This window comes from Papaver somniferum, chromosome 2, assembly GCF_003573695.1.
Source record: "Papaver somniferum cultivar HN1 chromosome 2, ASM357369v1, whole genome shotgun sequence".
In the NCBI taxonomy this organism is placed as follows: Eukaryota; Viridiplantae; Streptophyta; class Magnoliopsida; order Ranunculales; family Papaveraceae; genus Papaver; species Papaver somniferum.
In genome coordinates, this window is record NC_039359.1 from 23,511,731 (window position 1) to 23,531,163 (window position 19,433).

The window sequence follows — 19,433 nt, forward strand, 5'->3', positions numbered from 1 at the left end:
AACGATAATCGAATATATGATTCTGATTAAGTGGTTGTATTCTCAATTGATGGGTCATGCTTAGGTTAAATCTTTTGATGGTCCATGCTTTCGATTTACAACTATTGTTTTGAGAATCTACTTGTCTAGACGAAAATATTAGAATCACTTTAAACGTAAAGAGTTGCATAAATATTGACTAGATTAAATCATATAAAAATTGGAGATTGGTGGAATCCAAAGTCTCAGTGCTTTTTATAAACTTGAATACAATTTATTTTTAAGTTTTCTATTTTAATTTGAGTCTAAAATAGAGTCTACATAATCCGAGTTGAACGAACTTTACTACCACTTAAAAACTACATCACTCAGTGGGTCCCATTACCACATCAAATTACCGTGAAAGAGTTTCATATATCAATTTTTCATTTTTATCCTTTTCGTATTATTCAGCTTAAAAAACCTATAATAAGAACTTTATATTCCTACCTAAATCAAAAGTTTTTTAACCGTGAAAGAGTTTCATATATCAGTTTTGCATTTTTATCATGTTCGTATTATTCAAATTAAAAAACTTATAATAAGAACTTTATATTACTACCTAAATCAAAAACTTTTTAAAATGGAGCAATAACAACTCTAAACCTTGATTTTCCTAGTCACGCCTGGTTTTGAAAACTCAGGCATTCGAAAGATAAGGCTCTAAACAGATTCATAGAAGAATAAAACCATTACTATTAATTCTAATAGCAATTCCAACAAATAGTTGTGAAAGTTACGATCAAAATTCTCTAAATCTAATAATTAAAGTTACAAAAATTTGGGAATTCATTTGTTTTACACTAAAATAAGATCGATAAAATTCATAATATATGGTCGTGGAGATTTAAGTCCAAAAAGAATCAATATGGAGGAGAGTTGTTCTAAGTATGATTCTATTGGATTTGATACAGAAACAAAGGATTCAAAAAATCCACAACGAGAGCCTTCAGAAGCGAATTTACAAACAATTGGGCTTCTTTAAAGCTAACACTTCTTTGCAGATGAGGACTGACTTTTCAATTATCTTGTGGGAAGATCATTGCCAATATGAGTCTTCTTTTTCTAAAGCTTTTCATTCTCTCTACGAAGAGACTTCCTCAAACAACCAATTTATTGTAACGGCCGCGAATACCATCTTTAATAGAGGTTCCCGAAATCTTGGCTTGCAAAGAAGATTATCTCAAGCTCAAATTAATAAGTTACGCAATTTGAATGTGATATTGGAGCTTATTTCTTAAATCAATGGCATGATCATCTTAAAAAGAAGTTTGGATAAATCAGGGAAATTCCCTGTAAAGTTTATTTATACTAAAATAGCATTTGAAAATGATTTTCCTATCCTAACTTTGTGTATGGTCTAGGTTCAGGCCTCAGAGAGTGGGTTTCTTTCTTTGTCATGTATACTATAAAGACTAAACATTATGGACACACTTTATAAGAAAAGGAACAATCATCAATAATTGTCCGTAATGCTAGTAAAATTGTTTATCATATTCTATCTCACTGCAATTTTTCTTAGCAAGTATGGAAGTATATCAAAGAAAATCAAATAGACAGTTAGACCGACCTATAAAAACTATATATCAAAGAGTTTTATATCTCTATCTCTTGGTTTGATCCGAAATCAGCAAATAGGGATTTGCGAGCCTGATTGAATATAAGAGGATAAGCTTGATCGGTACCGAAGACCAATGTTCAAGGTCAATCAATTCACTCAACAACCCTAAGGTCGGGTACAAGAACTGATTGATCTTAACGTACAACCTGTGATATTTCTATTATATAAATAAAATATAATGCGTAAAAGAAATAACACAGACACCAGAATTTTGTTAACGAGGAAACCGCAAATGCAGAAAAACCCCGGGACCTAGTCCAGAATAAACACACACTGATTATAAGCTGTTACACCAAATTCCTTCTACCTATTTGGACTAGATGTAATACCTTCTTCAACACTTGTAGAACTCCTAGCATAATACCGATTCTCTTTAGAAATTATTCACACAAATCTTCTAGCAGAACCCGAGGCTCTCTTTAGAAGATACCACAACACGATTGATACGATTCGATATTTTGTTTGCACAAAACACCGGTTTGATTTCCCTTTAGATATGAATCAAGGTTTTGTAAATCTTGTGTTTATTTTGATAAAAGCAATTACTAGGTAAAAGTAATATCAAAACAAACTTGTAGATTAGGGATTATTATACTCTTCAATAAAAGGAAGAGAAACCTAATAACTCTACAACAAGAACAACTAGAATAAATCTAGAGATATCTTGTTTAAAACTTCTCAAGGATTTTTACGAGATGCCTCAATAGAAGTTTTTCTTTCTAGTCTCCGATTTCGGCTAACAAGTGTTGGTATACGATTGGAAACTGAAATCTATCAAAACCTAGGGTTTATGATCAACAACTCTTGAATGGTTTTATATCAGAAGAGAAAACCTTAGAATAGACAAGAGGTCAAAAACCTAGATTACAAGTTGTATAATCAATCACGAAGATTTAATTCAACTTGGCTTTGTGATCCCCAATACAAATACTTTATCTCACTCTTGTTCACGAAGAACAGAAGACATGGAAATAACCTGCAAAGCTTACGCCTATTTTACAAAAGGGATGAAAAATGTGTAAACTCACGAACCCTTTATTTATAATGAACAATATCTTGGAAGCTAAGGAAAGCTATTTTCCTTTTTCAAGACTCCCCTAAATATGGGAGTCTTTCCTAAGTTACAAATATTACATAAATAATTAATTAGCAAATATTTATTTATGTGAATAAATCACATTCTAACTTAGGGAGGAATTAAAAGTTATCACAAACACTTTAACATGATAATCAAATATGTTTGGATTAATAGACATTTTTCTTAGACAAGGAAACACCACCAACTTGACCAAAAATAGCTTTTAGTCAAGTAATTGGGCCCAAGTCCATGAACTGTTACAAACATCCCATGAATTGTTTCCTACTAACGAACTTTAATAAATCACTCATAACTTCATCTTTATAACTCGGAATTGAGTGATTCTTGGCTCGTTGGATTCATAAGCTCATTCACTATTACATGATATTATTTATAAGGATAAAGGTTATTGTCTCCAAGGTCATGAATCAAATAACCTCAAGTATATATGCATAAATGTACATTTACCGTCATTGGAATTGTCCCATAGAGTGAGCATTTATCTTGATAGATTAGAAAGGTAGATTTGAACAAGAATCCAAATGAAATCAATCACATACCTTTGTTGATGAAGTACTTGTTGATGTCTTCTTGTAGTCTTCGATCTTCAATCTTCATCCTTTAAGAATAGCTTCGATTCAACTTCTTAGACCTAATCTAGTCCGAAACTATCTTTAGTATGCTAAATCAAGAATGCATTTTGGAAACTAAAATTGACAACTAAATTGACATACCAACGCTAGTGGGTTCAACCGACCAGTGCTCTAACAATCTCCCCCTTTGTCAATTTTAGTGACAAAACCATTTTACATACGGCTTGTACTTATTGAAATAAAAATCGACAAGCTTGATTTCCTTGGTTCTTCAACTCTTCATGTGTTTATCCTGTACTTGTTGAATATCCATCATAGAATTATTACACATCATCAAAGTTTCATTGTATCGCAACTTTGACAATAATACTACGGTGATATGTATCACTCCCCCTTAGTCAATACTCCATCTCAATATGGAAACCATTCCCCCTTAAATAATGATCCGTAAACCATATGTATCTGTAGTGTGAACTACACATTAATTCTCCCCATTTTTGTCAATACAAATTGGCAAAGGCACGAAGACTAGTGGGATCCTCATGAAATTTTCACGGAGACACTTCATGACCAAAATAAAGAAACATATCAACTTTGTTTAGACGATATCACAGAGTCGAAACTTAGTGACTTCATCAAGGAGTTTATTAAGATACAAGTTAACTCCTACATGTTCCAAACCTGCTTCTCCCTACAAAGATATGACAATTAAGCACAAGTTCATTTAAGAATACTTTCCACCATTAGATGTCATTCCCAACGAATAACGAGAGTGACCTTACTCCAGAGATAAGGATTTATATATTGGATTTTAGAAAACCAACAAGGAGATACGAACTAAGGACCAATCATTGAAAGTCTCTCACGAGATCAAGTTACTGAACAATAGAACTATCTCATGGTAATAATACATACTATGTAATCATGAAGATCAAATACTGTGATCATCTTTTCTAAGATACAAACTTGTATGAACAAGAATGTATATGCTTAGAAGGAAGAATAATATTTTCCATAAGGATTTACACCAAGAATGGTTACCATAAGAGTATGAAAAAAGATTCTTTGACAATAAAAACCAACATCCATGGCTTTGATAATTGCTTGTAACCTGTTATATTTAAGAATTCCAATCACAAATCAAGTTAGGTAATTAAGACTCATACATATGGTATCTAACCATATTCTTCTTAACCATAACTAGTTCAAATGACTTCAAACGAACTAGTTAGAGAGTTGTTCAATTGCAAGGAAATCTCATGTATTACACAAGACACAATTGAAGCAAAGATGATTTGATTCACTTGAATCGGTTCATGAACTTTTATAGCCACGGTTTGCAAACTGCATTCCTTAGTCTTTTTAAGATTAAGTTCAGAAATCATCTTTAGATATATAACCTTCTCAAGTTCGAAGACTAGGTTCACGGACTTAAGTTACCGGACAGAGTTTACAAACTCCAGCAGAAATTCTCGAGTATGAGAACTTCGCTGGTTCGGGGACTGGGTTCGCAGACTTGGCTCACGCAAGTAGTTTACAAACTTCAATAGAAATTCTCGAGTTTGAGAACTTAGACAGTTCGCAGACTGAGTTCGCGGACTTGGATTCACGCCATATTCCGGTTCTCTTGATCAACAAAGTTCGCAAACTTTGGTTCAAGGAATAGGACTTATACACATATGTGTTTCCACAACAATGTTTATGTCCACCATTGGTTATGTAATCTAAACTCTCATTTCAATCATTGAAACATTCTTAGAGGACGTTATATAGTTGTTATTCACAAACCATTTTTCGTCAAAGCAATTTTCAAAGTGATTGAAACATAACATGACTTTCGTCACTGGGTAAAAATGAACTTGTTTGAAGTGAAGGCTTACCAACACATATTTTGAGAAATATGTAAGCGAGTTAGACTCAGCTCGAAACAATAACCACATATTCAGAAATTACCCAACACAATATGTGCGCCCCAACTCTTTTGCAATCCACCGCATTTAATAGGGATTCATGGTGAGGATGCACTTTCAACACAATCAGGTTGTGTTGAGATGAGAAAAATCTTGCTCACGACAGGTATTCGAAACAAAAACAAACATGGAATCTAGGAATTTAACAACTTCCTTGAAACTTTCAATAACTGTTCCATACCTTTTTAAGATGTTATCCCTTGTCGAACTCTTGTATGGGAGATCATTCTTAATAGTACTCGTTGCTTTATTGGTCTTCTTTGGTACCCATTTCTGAGCAGCTTTTGGAGCAACGTATTTCTTTTTCTCCCCAATATAATTATGAAACTTCTTGTGGGGAATACTGAAAAAACTGATATTATGAGACTCGGTTTTTCTCCAGTTTGGAATATCAGATCTTGTCATCTTAACAAAATAAGATCTGGTTTTATCTCGTTTAAGAAATCTGCAATTCCTTTGTAAGTGACCTGGTTTTCCACAATAAAAACAATCTTTAGTAGAATGAAAAAAGTTATGTTTAGTGTTATATGAATGTTTATGTGCTTGCTTTGGAGCTTGCCAGGATTTCCTCTTTTCGTTATCAGCAGTTGATAGAGATACTTTATTTTTGTCAACCGTGGAAGGTTTTGGTTGAGAAGAATCCTTAACTTTGACAAATTTTACCTCTTTACAAATACTAGGAGCGTCTATTCTTTCATAGCCCAATCCTTGTGTATCACGATGAATTCTACATGCTCCCAATATCGAGGTTAATTTATCTGAGTTGCTATTTCTAGAAAACCTCTCTTTTAAGCTCGAGTTTTCGTCTTCCAAACTTTTGACCTTCTCAAGCGCAATAATTAGATCATTCTTGGATGATTCACAGACTTATGAGGTCTTAGCGTGTTTACCTGCTATGATACCAATTGAAAAAGCGGGGGTCTAACAACCACACCCAATATTTCGTTTGGCAATCTGAATAGACAAACTCTAATATACTTTCAAGAGAATCAACTAGACAGTTAGACTCAATCTATAAAAAGTATATCAAAGAGTTTTATATCTCTATCTCTTGATTCAATCCGCAATCAGCAAATAGGGATTTGCGAGCCCTATTGAATATAAGAGGATAAACTTGAACGGTACCAAAGACCAATGTTCAAGTGTCAATCAATTCACTCAACAACACTAAGGCCGGATACAAGAACTGATTGATCTTAACGTACAACCTGTGATATTTCTATTATATAAATAAAATATAATGTGAAAAAGAAATAACACAGACGCTGGAATTTTGTTAACGAGGAAACCGCAAATGCAGAAAAACCCCGGGACCTAGTCCAGAATAAACACACACTGACTATAAGATGTTACACCAAATTCCTACTACCTATTCAGACTAGATGTAATACCTTATTCAGCACTTGTATAACTCCTAGCATAATACCGATTCTCTTTAGAAATTCTTCACACAAATCTTCTAGCAGAACCCGAAGCTCTTTTTAGAAGATACCACAACACGATTGATACGATTAGATATTTTGTTTGCACAAAACACCGGTTTGATTTCCCTTTAGATATGAATCAAGGTTTTGTAAATCTTGTGTTTGTTTTGATAAAAGCAATTACTAGGTAAAAGTAATATCAAAACAAACGTGTAGATTAGGGATTATTATACTCTCCAATAAAAGGAAGAAAAACCTAATAACTCTACAACAAGAACAACTAGAATAAATCTAGAGATATCTTGATTAAAACTTCTCAAGGATTTTTACGAGATGCCTCAATAGAAGTTTTTCTTTCCAGTCTCCGATTTCGACTAACAAGTGTTGGTATACGATCGGAAACTGAAATCTATCAAAACCTAGGGTTTATGATCAACAACTCTTGAATGGTTTTATATCAGAAGAGAAAACCTTAGAATAGACAAGAGGTGAAAAACCTAGATTACAAGTTGTATAATCAATCACGAAGATTTAATTCAACTTGGATTTGTGATCCCCAATACAAATACTTTATCTCACTCTTGTTCACGAAGAACAGAAGACATGAAACTAACCTACAAAGCTTACGCCTATTTTACAAAAGGGATGAAAAACGTGTAAACTCACGAACCCTTTATTTATAATGAACAATAGCTTGGAAGCTAAGCAAAGCTATTTTCCTTTTTCAAGACTCCCCTAAGTATGAGAGTCTTTCCTAAGTTACAAATATTACATAAATAATTAATTAGCAAATATTTATTTATGTGAATAAATCACATTCTAACTTAGGAAGGAATTAAAAGTTATCACAAACACTTTAATATGGTAATCAAATATGTTTGGATTAATAGACATTTTGCTTAGACAAGGAAACATCACCAACTTGACCAAAAATAGCTTTTAGTCACGTAATTGGGCCCAAGTCCATGAACTGTTACAAACATCCCATGAATTGTTTCCTACTAACGAACTTTAATAAATCACTCATAACTTTATCGTTATAACTTGGAATTGAGTGATTCTTGGCTCTATGGATTCATAAGCTCATTCACTGTAACATGAGATTCTTTATAAGGATAAAGGTTATTGTCTCCAAAGTCATGAATCAAATAACCTCAAGTATATATATACATAAATGTACATTTGTCGTCATTGGAATTGTTCTATAGAGTGAGAATTTATCTTGATAGATTAGAAAGGTAGAACTGAAAAAGAATCCAAGTGAAATCAATCACATAACTTTGTTGATGTATTCTTGTAGTCTTCAATCTTCATCCTCTAAGAATAGCTTCGATTCAACTTCTTAGACCTAATCTAGTACGAAACTATCCTTAGTATGCTAAATCAAGAATGCATTTTGGTAACTAAAACTGACAACTAACTTGACATACCAACACTAGTGGGTTCAATTGAGCAGTGCTCTAACAATATATAACTCCCATCTTCTTCTTTTTGCATATTGATAAATTCATAAAAGTCCTAACTTTGGGTGTTAGGAACCCGTGGTACGATTACAGTAGAGTCATCTAATGCAGGAAGAGTATCCTTCCTGGCGTTAGATTTATCTATTTATAAAGCATTAATAATACAGAATGAGGGTGAACCCTCCCATTAAAAACAATACTGAATTGTTTTGCTTCCTTTACTAGTAAGTCTTTGCATATCTGGGAATAAAGAAGAAACCCAAAAAATTAGAGCAAGAGCAGACTTCATATTTTACTTCTTCTATAATATCATGGTCTGCCAAGAGATGGGAGTAGAATTCCCATTGAGATGGTCAAAAAGATTCTTGCAATCTCCTTCTATAGTGAAATAGGAGATGTTGAGTTCATTTTCCCTTTAAGATGCTTGGAGTATTCTTTCAGATTGTGTCGGTCTCTCACTACCCAAACCCAAAGACTTTAGCATGTGTTCCGCTTTTTAATTATTTGTACACCAAAGCGGCCAAGCCAGTGTTCTAATTATTTCTAGAAACCTAATACAGGGGCTTCATATTCCAAAGAAGGGCTTCAATAATAAAACAAAAAAAGTCACCAGTTAGTAATTTCAAAAACTCCTTATTTAAAATATTTTCATAATGGATAAATTGTCCTTCTTTAATTAGTTTAAAACATTTAATTAAGTTAAATAATCTAGATTAAGTTAATGATTTTGATTTGCCGTAACAGAAGGAAAATTAGAGTTAATGTTTAATTTTTGGAGGAAAGAGATTTTTTTTGGAAAAATCCTAAATTTTGATTCACCCAACCAAATTGAGTGATTCCAGTGAGAAATTTGAGATGAGTGAATCCTTATATGATAGAGAAACCGAATTTTACATACCTCATGATGGAGATCGTCATTCACCTAACCAAATATTAAATTTTTTAGATTTCCAAACTGGTTTACGTCTGGGTTTTTCCCTTTACCAACTGTAATACCAATTTACGATTAGGTGATGATGGACTCCTAACTGTAACCGGATAAAAATAAAAAAATCTAATTATAAACCAGTTACGGTTGGGTTTTTGATTTTCGAAGCAAACCGTAACTCAGTTTTCATATTTAAACTTTAAAGAGCTTTTAGAAAATTTACGATTAATTTAGGAGAAACAAAATCTGTTTTATTTTTTCATGTTCCTCCATTTGCTCAAGTTCTACGAAAGTATGTTACTACCTCTGTTTCTGGAAAAGTCTTACTTTCACTTTTTCAATTTGACCTATTTTTAGGCTAAACTGAAAAAGTGAAAGTGATTAAACTGAAACTAAATATGTTTTGGTGGTAAGACCCCACTAATAACCAACATATAGTTTACCCTTAGAGTCTAACAAGTCCAAACAGTATCTAAATTTCTTTTAAAAAAAGAATGAAACTTAGGGGTATTATTTTGTTCCCATTATTTTCTCACCATCTCTAGATGACGAGTGGAGAAGGGAAATTACGGCTATGATCATAAAAACGTAAAATCTTTACGGTTGGTTTTATGAATTTGAAACTAATCGTAAAAACCTTATGATCTAGTTTATCTAAAACAAAACCCATTCTAAATCTATTTAAAAACTTCCAAAAATACTTTAACTTAGGATATTTTACGGTTAGGTTTTAGGGAGTTAAACTTAACCGTAAACCCATTTACGATTACAAACCTAACCGTAATAACATATGTAATTTTATTTTTCTTTGATTTATAGTTAATAGTTCTTAGTTTCCTAACCGTAGCAGCTCCAGAAAACAAATTTATTGTTAGGAAATTAAGAATACCTAACTGTAAGTGAATCTGTAACCCTAATTTTTCTTCTGATTTCAACCAATTTAACCTATTTCAAACACAAAAAAGAGAAAAATATATGAGTTTATCAAATCTAAAATAATTCGATTGAGAGAAGAAGAGAAAAAGAACATGTGTGCATAGACAACCCTAATTGAGGTTCGTCGAAGATGATGAAATGATTTCAATTGAAAAAAAGAGAGAAGAATTTAGATGAAGAAGCTGAAGTTTAGAAGAAGAGCAAATTTTAAATTAGAATTGGATTTTGATTTTAGTTCTTATGTTTTTATTTTAGATGGAGGGTAACTTAAATATTTGCTATTCCATCAAGACACCATATCCAATTTTCTAGTCACCAGGGATCCATGTGAAGCCCACGTAAGTAGCTTTCTATTTTTACACCCAAAGGCTAAAGTTCCAAATTTGCATGTAAAGAAGTCAAATTTGCATATAAATATTTGGAGACAAAAATTTTACACCCAAAAGTACTGTTAGTACCTCCGAAGTCCAAAACCTTAAAACAGTTCTCACTCTCTCTATCCCTCATCACCACCACTTCTAAAGAGAAGAAAAAACCTAATTTTGACTTCACAAATTCCCTCCAAAGTTAACAACTTATAATAGTTGAGCTTCATTAATGGATCCTCTCTCTGCTCTAAGAGACTTCACAATCCGAGGTGAGTTAGATAAAATCGTTAAAGTTAACGATGAGTTTAGATTTGGTAAAGATTATTCATTCCCATGTTCAGCTGAAACTGCATATAGATCTAAACAAGGTAATCTCTACACAATTGAAACCCTAATTTATTACATCAAGAACCATCATATTAAACATACAGAATATCTCCAAAACGCTCGTATACAAAAGATTCCATCAGTAACGTTACCTGATCGAAAACCCTTACTTGAATATCTTCAAGGTAAGGTTTTATCTAACGATGCTATTGAATTTGTTGTACCTCAACACCCTAAAGTTGATTCTGTACCGTTTGATATCGAAGAGTATAGACCTGATGATCCTGGTATGTTGCGCGGGGATGCGCAGATGGGGGGTGATGTAGAGGATGATAAAACTAGGGTTCATGAGAAAATTGATTATGTTGAGAAAATTAGGAGTATGGAGAGACCTTTGAAAGATAGGGAACTGTTACTGGAATGTAGACAGAGGGACTTTTATACTGTCCTTGTTGCGTCTACTAGACGGGAAGAAGAGAGGCAACGGTTGGAGTCCCAGCAGCGGAAGGATGGGTTAGTTGCAAAGAGTAGGTTAATGGGTTCAGATGATAGAGGGTTTTGGAAAGATGGGGAGGATGCAGGGTTTGATTCAAATTCGAAGCCGAAAATGCATATGAAAGGGAGTAAGATTGGGGAAGGAGTGCCGATTATATTGGTGCCTAGTGCTTCACAAACTCTAATTACGATTTATAATGTGAAGGAATTTTTGGAGGATGGAGTATTTATACCGACGGATGTTAAAATAAAACAGATGCAAGGTGCAAAACCGGATTGTATCACGGTGCAGAAGAAGTTTAGTAGAGATCGGGTGGTGACTGCTTATGAGGTGAGAGATAAGCCTTCGGCTTTGAAGGCGGAGGATTGGGATAGAGTGGTTGCTGTTTTTGTATTGGGTAAGGAGTGGCAGTTCAAGGATTGGCCTTTTAAGGATCATGTGGAGATTTTCAACAAAAGTAAGTTCTGAACTTTGCAACTTAGTTTGAGTTTTGACTTTCTCACATGGTAGAACTACGGCAGTTTGCTGAATTTGGATTACAGAGTTTCACTTATGATTGTACGTTGAAACAAAACAGTCATGGTTATGGTTAAGATTAGCAAAAGTTTAGTTATATACCGATTTTGTTTGGAATGACTAACAAAATTAGGAGAGGATTGTTTTGATTTATTCAAAGATTATTGGCGCTTTATTAGTTCTTATTGCTGCGTGTTAGAATACCCGATGGATTTAATAGTCAATTGCTTTCTCTGACATTTGGATGAACCGAAGAAGCATTTGATGGCAGAACCAAGTTCTGCATTACTAATTCATAGTTTAGGCTCCTTTTGTAACTAAAATTCGTTCATGAACCCCTTAAAAATGTTTAATCGATAGTGCCATTATCTAACTGCTATGTAATATGGTGTTTATTAGCTGCAATGTATAAAATTAGGGTACTCAAGCACTTATTTATGTAAATTGCTTTGCAGTTATTGGATTTTTCTTGCGGTTTGAAGACGACAGCATTGAATCTGCAAAGATTGTGAAACAGTGGAATGTGAAGATTATCTCGGTCAGTATATATTGACTTACTATTTCTATCATTTCTTCTTCTTAGTTTACCTCATTTTTCACTCCTCCGAGCATTATCCTTAGATCAGGTATATTTATTAATGTAAGTGACAATTGTAGATTAGCAAGAACAAAAGACACCAAGACAAAACAGCAGCTCTAGAAGTTTGGGGAAAGCTGGAGGAATTCGTACGCTCACGATCACATAACTGAGGTTTTCCAAACTGCAATAGAGAGAGAATGTAAGTTTTGTTTCTGGTCTTGATCATAGTTGGCTACTATCCCTGGCACTGCATGTTCAGATTTTAGTACTTTTTATATTTATTATTGTTTTCAAATGTACCTTGACATTATCTTGCGCAAGTTGTTAGAATCTAATTAATAGTGCTAATATGGCCACTTACTACCTCACTGGTACTGTCAGCATACCAGTGAAACAAATTAGTAAGTGATGAGCGAGTTTGAATATCATTATCATTTCTTTTTCTAGAAGATACACTCAATTATCACTTCCCTTCATACAGGATTCATTTTTTTGGTCCCATTCGGTAAGGACATTATAGGCTGTTTAGCTTTATCAAATGAAACACGCACTTGCTGGCATGGTTGGAAAAGAAAAATTGATTTAGTTGGGGTCGCTCCTTGGTTTTTACTTCATCTGGTAGATGAAAGAGAAGGAGAGGTGGTTGACATGGTTTAGGAGTAGTAAGGGATACCGTTGCTGACTCAAGTTGAGGGCAATGGTTTGGTGCCATTGATGGTTTAATTTTTTTTTACATGTAAAGTTCAAATTTCAAAGGTTTCGAGGAAAGAGTTTGTGGGGTTATTTTGTAACCAAACTGTGACTGGTAGCCCATTGAACTCTTTAAGGGAAATAGAGGTTCTACGAACTCTTCTCTGGTTTTTGGTTAAATGTATACCTGGTTTAAGACTTCAACAAGTATCTGTCTTTTTCTCCTATTGATACATTATTTGCTACAACTTGTTGCTGCTAATATGATCACAAAAGATACGTTATCTGTGTATTTATGGTTGTCATATTCTGTACTTTCAGTAATTGGAAGTTGTTCGCAGCCGAGTGAAAATTTTAACCTCGCTATGTTGTTAAGACATATGCTGACATTCACTTAGGCAAGCACATCGAAGCTGAAGACGTGTCTACTGAACTGAACTGCTGCAACTAGCAAGTGTAACTGGTGGTTTGAGAATGTACATCTCGTCGATGCATATGTATGCTGTAAAAGTGGTAGTGTATAGTAATTATGCTGGTGAGGAGTGATTTTGCCTTTTGCTTTGCAATCTTTTTATGTGTTGGACATTTCTCCTTAATTAGTCAGTAACTTGGAGTATATTAATTTTGCATCGACTAGATTGTATGCATGCTCGTCTTTGAGTGTAACATTTGTGCTTGGAGTCCCTTTCTTGTCAATGGACAGAGAATGTATTCAAGACATAACTGCTTTTATTGAAATAGAACAGATCAAAGAGTCTTCATAGTTCACTCGTATACAAAAGAAATAGAGAGAAGACAACTAACAATTAGTTGTTTCTCCAACAAATAAATGTGATAAACTGGAGGTACCAAACAAGGAGGAAGAAGATGACAACAAAAAAACAATCCTACATACATGTAGGACTCTTGGTAGTACAAACTACAGGACCAGGTGCAAAGAACAACAAAACAATGTGCTTAAGTTGAAGCAAATGATGCGACGAGGAGGGACATGATCAACACATAAAACTGGATAGTGGTGGAAGTTGCATGTGACGAGTCTCCGTCGTTTGATGGGGTAGTCTTGGATCCTCCTCCTGCATCACGTGAAAGTATTAGTAAAGTAACAGAAATTTAGTACAGTTTTACCATTACTAGTTATTGGAAACAGTAGATCTCAGTACCTGACGCAGGTGTTGTCGGAGAATCTGGTGTGTCTGATGGAGAACCACTTGGAGAACCAGCTGCTGAAAATCTAGAAAGAGTTACAAAATTTCTGTTCTAAAAGTGTATGCATTAGAGCTTGTATAGAAAAGCTTGGATCTACTTACAGTTGCACTTGCTGATGGATGGAGTCTGAACGTTGCAAGCTTTGGGAAGCCCAAGAGCTTGAGTTTTTTTAATGTTAAGTCCTGCCAAGGAGCTATCATCACCATTAAGGACTTGACAGAGGCATTCAGGTTTTGACCTTACAACGGTAGAGAGTTGAGAACAACAATCAGAAGATGGAGTTGATGAATTTCCTGTAAGATAGTTAAGGCACGGAGATAAACTAATGATCACATTTGTGCAATCTGATTGCGCATTTGCTGCTACTGCAAAAAGAAGGGCTGTCAAAAGTGCGACGGAACACACTTGGATTCCTTTAAAAGCCATTTGAAGAATGGGTGTTTGTTGAGATAGGTCTAGCAGTGTAAAGGTGGAGAAGTAGATTGAGAACTGTGAATGTGTTTGTGAGGGTTTTGATTTATGTTTGGATGAAGAAAATGAAAAGAGATGAACAGGGTATTTAAAGAGAGAGATTTAGTAAAGAAAAGACAAATAAGAAACGGGTCGTTTTGGTTACCAACTTTGCCTACTTTCAAACTGACTATTAGGTTAACAGCTGCAGCTTAAAGAAAAGTATAAAGTTCAAACCCTAGTGATTAAAATCACCATAACGTGTCATCTGACCAAGATTTTGTTCTCCTCTTCGACTTTGACTAGCAAAAGGTAATATGAACCAGAACTTGGGCTGCCTTTGATTTTGTACGCTTAACCAAATCCCAAATTTTGCCAACAATTTGAGACAAAAAAAATAATTTGCTAGACAAAAGTTTGTTAAAATGTACATATCAAGAGAGGGAAAAAAGAAATGGTTTGTTAAAGAGTGGATGAACAACATAACCCACTTCCATATAACACTTTATCCCTCCTTATTGGCTTTCCGAAAATCTATAAATATCTTCCCTAAGTTTCATTCAATCTCCACAACTCTCATAACCATCATCACTGTACTCAATCTCTCTTCATCTCTTTAGCTTTGCATTAGAATCTTAAAGAGTTAGAAAAGAAAACAGAAATGGAGGGAATTAAGAGTTTCTTGCACATTTTCACTCTATTATCCATTGTCTTATCAGTATCTATTACGCCGGTATATGGGCAGATTAACACATCATGTACAGCTTCGATGATTAGTAGCTTCACACCTTGTTTGAATTACATCGCTCAAGGTAGCGGTGGGAATGCATCAGCACCTGCAACTCCGTCTACAGAATGTTGCAGTTCACTCAAGTCACTTGCAAGTAATGGCATGAACTGTGCATGTCTTATAGTCACTGGCAGTGTCCCGTTCCAACTGCCCATTAACAGAACCTTAGCAATTTCGCTCCCCAAAGCTTGCAAATTAGACGGTGTGCCAGTCCAATGCGATGGTATGAACTCTTTTCTTCTTTCATGTTTTCTTTCTCTTCTCCAGTTTTAATCCGAAGTTCGAAAATCCACAGGCTACTAACTATATATTTTGCACTTTTCGCCCTTTGGCGTATGCAGCCTCAAGCTCTCCACTTCCAGCTCCTGGCCCCGCTTCATTTGGTCTTGCTCCTTCCCCTCTTGGAGCTATCCCTAATGGAGGTATCTCTCATGCAACAATTTTTGTTAATCTTTCATGTTTTGTACCTCTGGTAGCGTAATTGAAGCCAGTGAATATCTAAATAATTGCATCTTCTTTTGAGCAGGTTCGACTGTTGGATCACCGAGCCAAGCACCTGAATCAAATCCAACTCTTGAATCACCACCAGTGGACTCGGACAGTCCAACCACATCCGTCACTGGTACCCGACCAGTTGTTGACCCTTCGTCAGCTGCCAAGATCTGTCACATTTCAGTAGTGTCACCAGTGCTGTTTATGTTAGTAGGAATTATGGTTCTAAACTATAATTAGAACTTAGAGAGTGGTGTTCTAAACTATTGTTGTCTGTGTTTGTGTGGTGTGTTTTTTCGTTTCTCTTACATTTGTTTGGTGCTTGGATTTTCTGTACCAGTCACTATTGATTATTGAAATTATTTATTTGTATTCTCTTATGTTTGATTCAGAGCATAGCCGTCGCTTTGGCCGAGTGGTTAAGGCGTGCGTCTGCTAAGTATATGGGGTTTCCCCGCGAGAGTTCGAATCTCTCGGGCGACGTTTTACTCTATTGTTATGATAATTTTTGAAAAATTCAAGAAAAAACCTTCCTCCAACTAAATTCCTTAATGGCGCGTTTGGATGTAGAATTTTAAAGATGAGATTTAGTTTTGAGTTTATTTACCTTCCGACTCTATTGTTATGATATATTTTTGAAAAATTCCAGAAAAAACCTTCCTCCAACTAAATTCCTTAATGGCGCGTTTGGATGTAGAATTTTAAAGATGAGATTTATGAATTCAGCGGGTTTGATGGAATTACGTTTTTCTCGGTGCGTTTGGTTGTCCATGAAGTGACGTTTTAGTTTTGAGTTTATTTACCTTCCCCACGACTCTATTGTTATGATATATTTTTGAAAAATTCCAGAAAAAACCTTCCTCCAACTAAATTCCTTAATGGCGCGTTTGGATGTAGAATTTTAAAGATGAGATTTAGTTTTGAGTTTATTTACCTTCCCCACGACTCTATTGTTATGATATATTTTTGAAAAATTCCAGAAAAAACCTTCCTCCAACTAAATTCCTTAATGGCGCGTTTGGATGTAGAATTTTAAAGATGAGATTTATGAATTCAGCGGGTTTGATGGAATTACGTTTTTCTCAGTGCGTTTGGTTGTCCATGAAGTGATGGTAAAGAAGTGAACAAGCGAAAAAGAAGATCAAGAAGATTCACGAATAAATCCACGAAGAAAAAGAAAGAGATATAAAATCATTAACTTTAGGTTTTGATTTATACTCTTTAACATTTTTTTTCATCCGGATCTAATACTCAATTTTAGAAACGAGGGTTCTGTCTTCAAACAACATGGTTTAATCGATATGATGATATTTTTATTTGGTTTACTATTATTTTTCTTAAATCATGATTTTTTGTGTAAAGATTTTGTATAATCATACAGTATATATCAATATGTACTGTGGGACTTTACACTTTTTCTTCAGTACATATTGATATGTAATGTTGGATTATGCACTTTTTCCTTTGATACATATTTTCTTTCGGTACATATGAATATGTATTGTAGGATCATACTTATTTTCGTTCAATACCTATTTTATCACCAGTACATGTCAATATGTATTATTGGATCAATATGGACTGTGGGATCACCACAAACTTTTTCCTCCAGTACATATTTTCTTCTTTCAATGCATATCAATATATACTACTGAATTAATATGTACTGCGGGATCATACACTTTTTCCTTCAATTTATATCAATATGTACTAAAGGATCATACATATCAAGATGTATTGTTCTTGGCGACTAACAAAGATCTTCTTATTTTTCCTTCTTGTTTTACTCTTCTTCTTCTTTACTAGATCTCCGTGATTTTTGTTTTGGTTCCCTAATTTCATTTAAATTTTTTAGTTTTAGTTTATGTTTGGATGATTGGTTTTTATTTTTATAGTCGCCGGTTTTTGATTTTTTCGTTTTCATTTTCAGTGTCCAAGTTTTCAATTCGGATCGGGAAGTAGTTTTTGATTTTTTGGTTTGTTAAGAGAGAACAACGTGGGTTTTCCAGTGACAAGCAGAAAGGTAAATTTTTATATTCAAAACCTTTTTGGACTAGCGATTAAAACATAATTCCCGTCGGATTATATAATAACTACTACATGTATTTTTGGACTATCTAGCAATTTATCATACAACAATAATTGATTACATGGACTACAAACCCTACAATAATTTCCTTTGTGTGGTCCAATAAAAGTGCTTTATTGTAGTGCTTCACATATAATGCTTCATATGTAGCACTTCAGATACAACGGTTAACTCCACAGAATTAGTCCGTATTCAATTTCTCAGGTGACCACTTTTCACGGAATGATCCCTGATTTTATTCCCCCACCCTAGAGGTGTACATCGGGCCGGGAAGGCCATCCCAAGTTCGATCATAGAACATGCCGGGTTGGACAGGCTTGGTTCTTACTACCCACTAAGTTTAACAAGCTAGGTTGGGTCGGGCTGTAGCAAAATTTTAATGCCCATGATCTGTCCATACCCGTGAAAAAATACGGGCCAGGCTAGATCAGGTCGGGTAGGCCTCGGGCCCAAGAGATAATTTAAAATTTTAAAAAGTATATTGTTTTTAACCATCCAACCTCTTATAATGCTTCAAAAAAAAAAGCTCTTATAATTGTCAGATAATTATTTGTTTAAGAATTTTTTTTTTGTATATAGTTTTTTTTTGCTTGATGAATACCCATATTTAACGAATCTTAAAATATTCTATGGAAATCATGGAAAACAAGGAAATCCTAAAATGGAAATATTAGAAAATAAAAATTATTTTTAAGATTTGATATTATCACAATGTTTTCGTGCCTTGTTGTCTCTCCATAATTCCCTTATGTTGCCTATAAAAACTATGTTCCATTCACCTCCAATTCCTTGTTCAAAAACAATAGTAGAAAATCGACAGGTTTGTGTTTCTTACGCTTTTTTTCCTTTTGAATCCCCATGACTCCATGTATGATCGGATTCTGCTAGTTTAATATGTACCATCTTTATGTGATTTTTTTTTTGGTCTAGATACATGCTTTTTACTATTTGTGAAAATGCCTCAACAAAATGTTTATGTTGATGATGGCCGATACCTCAAAGTTGGGGAACGAATAGCTATGTTTTTACTTCTTATTATTTATAGGGATGTGCTTTTTTAGTGTTTGTAGAAAAGCCTCAACAAAACAATTTATGGCGGAATTAATTCTTATTCTTACTAGTATGGCTAGGTACGATCTTACTTAAGATTTAGCCATTCTTATTTCTTGGTATAATCAAATATCTTTTTCCGATGTCCGACGAAAAATGGTTCCCACTACTATCTTATGAGATGGGGTGTGGGACAACTGCGTAGAGGAATACAGTAATTCTTTTCGAAGATTAAAGAAAATGATACATGATAAGTATGTTGTGATTCAAAAAGCAGCAACAGATAACATCCAAAAAGCTATTTACAAAAATAAGCAGCTTGAAATAGATGTTGAAATTATTGTA

The 19,433-nt window shown here is 34.3% G+C and overlaps 3 protein-coding genes and 1 non-coding gene across 7 annotated transcripts; 3 read left to right on the top strand and 1 right to left on the bottom strand.

The window, feature by feature from the left end:
- The first annotated feature begins 10,485 nt into the window (after positions 1 to 10,485).
- On the top strand, positions 10,486 to 13,674 carry LOC113347148 (protein CDC73 homolog). Of its 2 annotated transcripts, none has more exons than XM_026590740.1 (4): positions 10,486 to 11,679; positions 12,194 to 12,276; positions 12,396 to 12,517; positions 13,330 to 13,674. In XM_026590740.1, the coding sequence occupies exons 1-3, from the start codon at positions 10,629 to 10,631 to the stop codon at positions 12,486 to 12,488; spliced, it is 1,227 nt and encodes a 408-aa protein (XP_026446525.1). In that variant the 5' UTR covers positions 10,486 to 10,628; the 3' UTR covers positions 12,489 to 12,517; positions 13,330 to 13,674. The 2 variants fall into 2 exon arrangements, with proteins under 2 accessions (XP_026446525.1, XP_026446526.1); XM_026590741.1 differs by lacking the exon at positions 13,330 to 13,674 and adding an exon at positions 12,800 to 13,235.
- A 43-nt stretch (positions 13,675 to 13,717) lies between these two features.
- Positions 13,718 to 14,769, bottom strand: LOC113347149 (non-specific lipid-transfer protein-like protein At2g13820). Of its 3 annotated transcripts, none has more exons than XM_026590745.1 (3): positions 14,319 to 14,769; positions 14,172 to 14,242; positions 13,718 to 14,084 (listed from the first exon to the last, which is right to left on the bottom strand). In XM_026590745.1, exons 1-3 carry the CDS (start codon positions 14,641 to 14,643, stop codon positions 14,004 to 14,006), a joined length of 477 nt encoding a protein of 158 aa, XP_026446530.1. In that variant the 5' UTR covers positions 14,644 to 14,769; the 3' UTR covers positions 13,718 to 14,003. The 3 variants fall into 3 exon arrangements, with proteins under 3 accessions (XP_026446530.1, XP_026446529.1, XP_026446528.1); XM_026590744.1 differs by having other exon boundaries at positions 14,172 to 14,231; positions 14,319 to 14,768; XM_026590743.1 differs by having other exon boundaries at positions 14,172 to 14,234; positions 14,319 to 14,768.
- A 462-nt stretch (positions 14,770 to 15,231) lies between these two features.
- On the top strand, positions 15,232 to 16,488 carry LOC113353046 (non-specific lipid transfer protein GPI-anchored 2-like). Its single transcript, XM_026596764.1, has 3 exons — positions 15,232 to 15,680; positions 15,799 to 15,879; positions 15,984 to 16,488. The coding sequence occupies exons 1-3, from the start codon at positions 15,329 to 15,331 to the stop codon at positions 16,187 to 16,189; spliced, it is 639 nt and encodes a 212-aa protein (XP_026452549.1). The 5' UTR covers positions 15,232 to 15,328; the 3' UTR covers positions 16,190 to 16,488.
- On the top strand, positions 16,351 to 16,432 carry TRNAS-GCU. Its single transcript has one exon. It is a non-coding gene; the product is annotated as a tRNA-Ser (tRNA).
- Positions 16,489 to 19,433: the final 2,945 nt, after the last annotated feature.

What these genes read in the sequence shown, in the direction of transcription:
- LOC113347148 (XM_026590740.1), top strand. Translation starts at nt 10,629, where the DNA reads ATGGATCCTCTCTCTGCTCTAAGAGACTTCACAATCCGAGGTGAGTTA. An exon ending in TGTGGAGATTTTCAACAAAA is followed by an intron (nt 11,680 to 12,193) that starts GTAAGTTCTGAA and finishes ATTGCTTTGCAG; the next exon opens with TTATTGGATTTTTCTTGCGG. An exon ending in GGAATGTGAAGATTATCTCG is followed by an intron (nt 12,277 to 12,395) that starts GTCAGTATATAT and finishes TGACAATTGTAG; the next exon opens with ATTAGCAAGAACAAAAGACA.
- LOC113347149 (XM_026590743.1), bottom strand. Translation starts at nt 14,643, where the DNA reads ATGGCTTTTAAAGGAATCCAAGTGTGTTCCGTCGCACTTTTGACAGCC. An exon ending in ATCCATCAGCAAGTGCAACT is followed by an intron (nt 14,235 to 14,318) that starts GTAAGTAGATCC and finishes CTAGATTTTCAG; the next exon opens with CAGCTGGTTCTCCAAGTGGT. An exon ending in TCCGACAACACCTGCGTCAG is followed by an intron (nt 14,085 to 14,171) that starts GTACTGAGATCT and finishes CACGTGATGCAG; the next exon opens with GAGGAGGATCCAAGACTACC.
- LOC113353046 (XM_026596764.1), top strand. Translation starts at nt 15,329, where the DNA reads ATGGAGGGAATTAAGAGTTTCTTGCACATTTTCACTCTATTATCCATT. An exon ending in TGTGCCAGTCCAATGCGATG is followed by an intron (nt 15,681 to 15,798) that starts GTATGAACTCTT and finishes TGGCGTATGCAG; the next exon opens with CCTCAAGCTCTCCACTTCCA. An exon ending in TGGAGCTATCCCTAATGGAG is followed by an intron (nt 15,880 to 15,983) that starts GTATCTCTCATG and finishes TCTTTTGAGCAG; the next exon opens with GTTCGACTGTTGGATCACCG.